This window comes from Hibiscus syriacus, unplaced genomic scaffold (genome assembly GCF_006381635.1).
Source record: "Hibiscus syriacus cultivar Baekdansim isolate YM2019G1 unplaced genomic scaffold, ASM638163v2 tig00003721_pilon, whole genome shotgun sequence".
In the NCBI taxonomy this organism is placed as follows: domain Eukaryota; kingdom Viridiplantae; phylum Streptophyta; class Magnoliopsida; order Malvales; family Malvaceae; genus Hibiscus; species Hibiscus syriacus.
Window position 1 is genome coordinate 3,079,208 of NW_024061981.1, and position 6,615 is coordinate 3,085,822.

The window sequence follows — 6,615 nt, forward strand, 5'->3', positions numbered from 1 at the left end:
CTAGGCTTAATTTATTCCTTAAGATCAATGCAGCAAAATTTTTTTTCTACAAAAACAATAAACATACAGTTAGATATACCAAAAACTACAAATTATACACTATAAACAGACATGATATTAAACAGTGAAAACAAAGCCAAATATGTTTCAAACTAGCACGGTATTCACCCAAGTCATTATTCCATCATAGTTCACAAAATGCATCAGATAACATTCCAGAAGTAAGCACTTATATAAACATTTAAAAGGACAACATATAGGTTTTTTGTAGGTTCAAAGACAACATAAAGAGTAGTAGTTTATTCTTGAAACTTAAATTAGCAACACTGTGAAGTTAGTATTTGTCTTTGTTTTTTGGTTGAAGTAATGCAATTCATTCAAGTTCAATTTGCAGAATAAAAGAAGTTTCTGAAACTTAAATTCGCAACGCGAAAATGAAAATCGCAACGCGAAACTAAAATCGCGTTGCGATTTTCATTTTCGCGTTGCGAATTTGGTATTGCGATTTAGGGTTTCTTCAACAAAAAACAAAACAAAGATAAATACTAACTTCACAGGGTTAAAGACTAAACAGTTTAGCAGTATTGGCAGCAACCGAATGAATTTACTAAGCAATCTCAGTGAAATGATTAATCTATATATATTGAAATTACCAGTAAATTTATCATCAATATAAGAAAAATCTAATAATAATACAAAAATTTCAAAATAAAAATAAGAGATTAAAAAAACTAACCCTCAGTGGTTGATTTTTTATTTCTGACCGTGAATGGTTGTGAGGGTTGCTATGAGAGATGGAAATAGACGGATTTCGTCGGAGATGGGAACGGATGTCGACGTAGAGAGTGAGAGATAGAAATGAGACTGAGTTGTGATTTAGGGTTTTAGGTTAGAGATGATTTGCGATAATATTGTTTACATTTGTATTGCGAAATTAATATTGTGTTTCGCGTAAAAACATTTGACTTTCGCGTTACGAATTTGACTATCGCGTTGCGAATTTGACTTATGTGTTGCTATTTACAAATTCGCACACGAATTTGACTTCTGTGTTGCGAATTTGACTATCGCGTTGCGAATTTGACTTTCGTGTTGCGAATTTGACTTCTGTGTTGCGATTTACAAATTCGCGTTGCGAAATTGGAAACTGAGTTGCGAAATTGGAGTTCGCGTTGCGAATTTGTTGGTCATTTTGACAAATCTAAAAAAATAGTTAAATTCGTATATTATAAGACATTTTCGGTAAGTGATTTTCTTATAAAATAATTTGGTAGTTACAAAAAGGAAATTGATTCTTTGGGTACACCGTACACAAATAAATACAGGGAAACAGACACCGGAAATGAGAGTACCTCCAAGTGACTAAACACGCGAATATGGAGCGCGTGCGTAGAAAATAAAAGGCTATGCCACGGGCCCTGTCATGCTTTGCCGCTAGCAGTCCCCTTGAACCTCTGCCAACTTACAGCAGTTTACTGCTTCGTCATTGGACGGTGCTTTTTACTTGCGTATGAAATGAAAAGCGTAGAATGATCATTTACCAATGCGTACTTCATTTTCTAGTATATCTACGAACTGCCCCCTTTAGTTAATTAATTCATTATTTAATTATAAAACATACAGTAGTATTTTTAAATCAATTATTAAACATATATGAACAATGATAAACATATATTGATCGGTTTAATATACTGTAATTGATTTTTTAAAAAATAATTTATGTAAAAATATTTTTATTGTGTAAAATAAATTATTAGAAAAATTATTTTACGTAAAATGAATTATATTTACTAAAAAACTAATTTTTAGAAACTATTGTAAGTGTTTTGATGATATCATGTAAACCAATTTTCACTATTTGATACATTGTAATTAATTTTATGAAAAATGATTTACATAAACCGAATTATCTGAAAACTAGTTTACGTAAAATGAATTATTGAAAAATAATTTTTTTTTAAAATATTTTATGGTGTTTAGATGATGTTATGTAAATCATTTCTCGTTTATAATTTTTATATTATAAATATCAAATATAATAATTTATTATTTGACCTTAAAGAATAACAATAATTCATTTATCACCAAAGTTGTTTGATTTGTGTATTATTATGTTAATATTAAATATATAAAATAATAATATTCATCATTAATAATTTAATAATATTATTTTTATAAAAATAATATATAATATTAATTATATTAGTAATTTATTATATATTATTAAATTAAAAATATAACATCATGCATTGTTATAATATAATATAATCTAGTATATATTAATATAATATTAAAAAATATAATATTATTCAATTATATTAGATGTAGTAAATATTTTAATAATTAATATTTTATTAAAATGATATTAAAATATTATATTAATATTAAATATATAAAATAATATTATTTTAAGTGTTTATACTTTGAAGTGAAAAATTAATAAAATATTTTATAGAAAATCAGATGGTAAAACATTTTACAGAAAATACCAAGAAACTAAGAAAATAATTTATATTGAGAAAAACAAATTACAACAATCAAATGTTAAAAAATATTCTCCTTAAAACTAATTACAGTTATCAAATACAAAAAAATATTTTTCGGAAAATATTTTCAAGTTATTAAACACAGCCTAATTTTATGTTGAAAGATAAAATTAATAAATTTTAAAGAAAAATACATTTATAAAATTTTAAGAAAAGAAAAATAAATTATTAATAAAAATATAAAAAAAAATTGTAAAAATATGAGAAAACTTGAGGAATGCTTTCACTGGTCCTCAATCCATTTCGAATATAAATATAAGTGATTATAGAAATAAAATGTTCAAATTAAATATTATTAAATTAATATGTAAAATAAAAAAATTGACAGAAGAATGTGTAGGAATACAGTAGGGGTTGTTCTTACTGCACTGGCTACGAGTAGTGTGTATGGAAACGAAAAAGAAAGAATAATAAAATGATAAAAGGTGGTTAAAAAGAAAAAGGAAACTAATGGAGGGGAAGGGTGGATATTGAAAGACATGGAGAATCCCAATGCTCAGATTTTAGATTAAGAAAGATAGAAGAAGACACTTACTGTCGGACACTCTCTCTCTCTCTTTCTCTCTGATACGACATACCATGGCGGACCAAATGTCTGATGACGACGAAAGCCGGCAATCTCCGCAGTCGGATCTTGATTTCACTTCCAACAAGGCGAGGAACTGCATCGCGACCGGGTCGGTGTCTGGTCATCCCGAGTTCCGGTTACCGTATCCGGATCAGGTTCTGGAGAACGTGTTGGAAAACGTCCTCCACTTCCTCCCGTCGAGGCGGGACCGGAACGCCGCCTCATTGGTGTGCAAGTCGTGGTATCGCGTGGAGGCGCTCACCCGATCCGAGCTTTTCATAGGGAACTGCTACGCGGTTTCGCCGACTCGGGCCACCTCTAGGTTTCCCAGGGCGAGAGCACTTCATCTGAAAGGGAAGCCCAGGTTCGCGGACTTCAATCTTATGCCTCCCGATTGGGGTGCCCACTTCAATCCTTGGCTGCTGTCTTTCGCCAAGGCCTTCCCTTGGCTGGAAAAAGTTTACCTGAAGCGTATGTCCGTGACGAACGATGATCTGGCTACAATGGCCGAGTCATTTTCGGGGTTTAAGGATCTCGTTCTCGTTTGCTGTGATGGATTTGGAACTAGTGGCCTCGCCATTTTTGTTAGCAAGTGCAGGTATTGTTCTTTTTATTTTTCCAAAATTTTATTTTGATGATTACAATGCTATGTGTATATAATTAACAGACTTATTCGATCTGTTAAAGGCGTTAAGAGTACTGATTTATTGTTTATTTGCTATGGGACTAAGAAATGCTATTCATTTCTACTGAGATTTTTGGTTGATCTGATGCTTGTGTTTTTTAGACTGAATGTTTTTAGATCTATTATGATTGCCCTTGATCTGGGTATTGGTTGGAGGATGTAAAAATTTATGGAAACTTGATTGATGTATTTTTATATTTGCAGAGAGCTTAGGGTGCTTGATCTGATCGAATCCGAGGTTGCAGATGATGAGACAGATTGGATATCCTGTTTCCCTGAGTGTGAATCGCAGCTCGAGTCATTGATATTTGATTGTGTAGAATCCCCGATAAATTTCGAGGCACTAGAAAAGCTGGTGGCTAGATCTCCTTCACTTAAGAAGCTTAAGCTAAATCGACATGTTTCAATTGGACAGCTATACCAATTGATGGTTCAAGCTCCACAGGTCACACACCTTGGGACAGGGTCCTTTAGCCCATTAGAGGTTGATATGCAAGATGATCAAGAACCAGATTATGTCACCGCTTTTGCTGACTGCAAATCTTTAGTTTGCCTCTCCGGGTTTAGGGAAATAGTTCCAGATTATCTACCTGCAGTTTACCCTATTTGTGCAAACCTCACATCTCTGAATTTCAGCTATGCCAACATAACTGCTGAACAACTTAAGCCAATTATAAGCAACTGCCACAAGCTTCAGGTTTTTTGGGTATGCTATTCAATATTTTGTTCTGTACAAGCTCTGTGAAGAAATAAGTGCTTTGATGCTTACCTTAGCTTTCATTATGCAGGTCCTTGATTCAATTCGCGATGAGGGACTTCAAGCAGTGGCTGCAACATGTAAGGAATTACGTGAGCTTCGGGTTTTCCCCGTTGATGCTCGGGAGGATAGTGATGGCCTTGTTTCTGAAGTGGGCCTCCAAGCTATTTCTGAGGATTGTAGGAAATTGCAATCTATTCTGTATTTCTGCCAGAGGATGACTAATGCAGCTGTTATAGCAATGTCCAAAAACTGCCCAGATCTTGCTGTTTTCCGGCTGTGCATAATGGGACGTCACAGGCCTGATCATGTGACTGGGGAACCTATGGACGATGGTTTTGGAGCCATTGTTAAGAATTGTAAGAAGCTCACTCGCCTTGCTGTATCTGGTTTACTGACAGATAAAGCTTTCGAGTATATTGGAAGATATGGGAAATTGGTAAGCACATTGTCAGTGGCTTTTGCTGGAGACAGTGACATGGGACTTAAATATGTGCTTGAGGGCTGTCCACAATTGAAGAAGCTTGAAATTAGAGATAGTCCATTTGGTGACGCTGCACTGTGTTCCGGTTTGCATCACTACTATAACATGAGGTTCCTTTGGATGTCTTCATGTAGAGTAACTCGTCAAGGTTGCCAGCAGATTGCTTGTGCCATGGCTCGCCTAGTGGTTGAAGTGATTAGATCCGCTGATGAGGAAGACATGGATGACTGTGTTGAAACATTATACATGTATCGATCTCTTGTAGGGCCAAGAAATGATGCACCGAAAATCGTGACCATCTTGTAGGCAAATGTGGTGCGGAAAGCTATTTGATTTTTCTCACTGTGGAACCAAATACCAAGCAAGTTAAACTATCTCACGGGGAATTTCGATATGCTCATGTGGTGCATCTCTCAAGTATATGTGAAGGTCCCAACATTCCCACAAGCAAAGTTGCGTAAATAACATCCGGTTCAGGCTCGGGCTGATACAATGGAATTGAAAGAAAACTCCCGGTGAGAGACGGCTTTCTCTTTGGATTGGTTCTTTTGAAGGACTTCAGATAAGGACTAGTGCAGAAAATTGATGTCTTTGCAAGCTTTTGGACCATTAGATGTTGTTCTGGTGCTGGTGGTGCGCATTTAAATTTTTATGTTTCTTTTGTTTATTTCATATTCATTTTATCTTAGTCTAAGTTGGCGAGAGAAGGGAGGTTATCGAACAAAAATGGAGGGGCAAATACGTGTTTTTGGGCCAAATTGCCTTGTCCTTTGATGGAGGTATGAGATGATTGTTGAAGATTCTGAGACTTGAAATATATTTGAGAATTGAAAACTTAGGGGTTTGAAGAAAAAGAAAGTGGGGTAGTCACCCTTGCCATCAAATTGGCCTTTCACAAAAAGTAGTATCAGACATCATCTCAGGCTAAGCTGCTCAAAAGAAATTGAAAAGGAATCTCAGACCCTTATGTTTAGGCTTAATTAGAAAATAAGTGTTAAAATTATATCATTTTTTTTAAAAAAAGTGTTTATTTTTTTTCCGATTCATCTAAATATCTAACGTTATAAATATTATCATTTTAAATGTCTTGATAGTAACTGTTATTAAAAAGTTCGTTAAGTGACACAAGTCTTGTTCTAATAATTTTAAATTTAAGGTTTAATAGAAAAATAAGTGTTGAACTTTGCTTCAAAAAACGTTTTGGTGTATGAAGGAATTTTCGCTATAAATTGGTACCTAACGTTTTCTCAGTTATACTTTTAGATGTCTATCATTAAATTTGGTAGTTAAGTGACACGTGTCAATCTTTGGTAATTTTGAGAGTTTATTTTAAAAAATGAAAAATAAAAATATTTTTTATTAAAAAAACCACGTGAAACCCCTTCTCCCTTCCCCTTTCCTTCATTAGCACCAGTGTCTACCCCCAATTAAACCCCGTTGGCCTTTCTTCATAAGCTACCACTGTTTGTCGTGGAGAAACATTTAAAGGTTCGTCGGATTTTAAGTCACCGTCACTGTTTTTCGTAGATTCTGGCTGATCCCAAATGTCCATAAGCCACATCCCTATCACCATTC

General features: G+C 34.1%; 1 protein-coding gene across 1 annotated transcript; it reads left to right on the plus strand.

Annotated features, from left to right (window-relative positions):
• Nucleotides 1-769: 769 nt before the first annotated feature.
• LOC120182701 (transport inhibitor response 1-like protein) lies at nt 770-5,897 on the plus strand. The gene is made up of 4 exons (XM_039187596.1): nt 770-838; nt 3,054-3,712; nt 4,004-4,505; nt 4,588-5,897. The coding sequence occupies exons 1-4, from the start codon at nt 770-772 to the stop codon at nt 5,344-5,346; spliced, it is 1,989 nt and encodes a 662-aa protein (XP_039043527.1). The 3' UTR covers nt 5,347-5,897.
• The last annotated feature ends 718 nt before the right edge of the window (nt 5,898-6,615 follow it).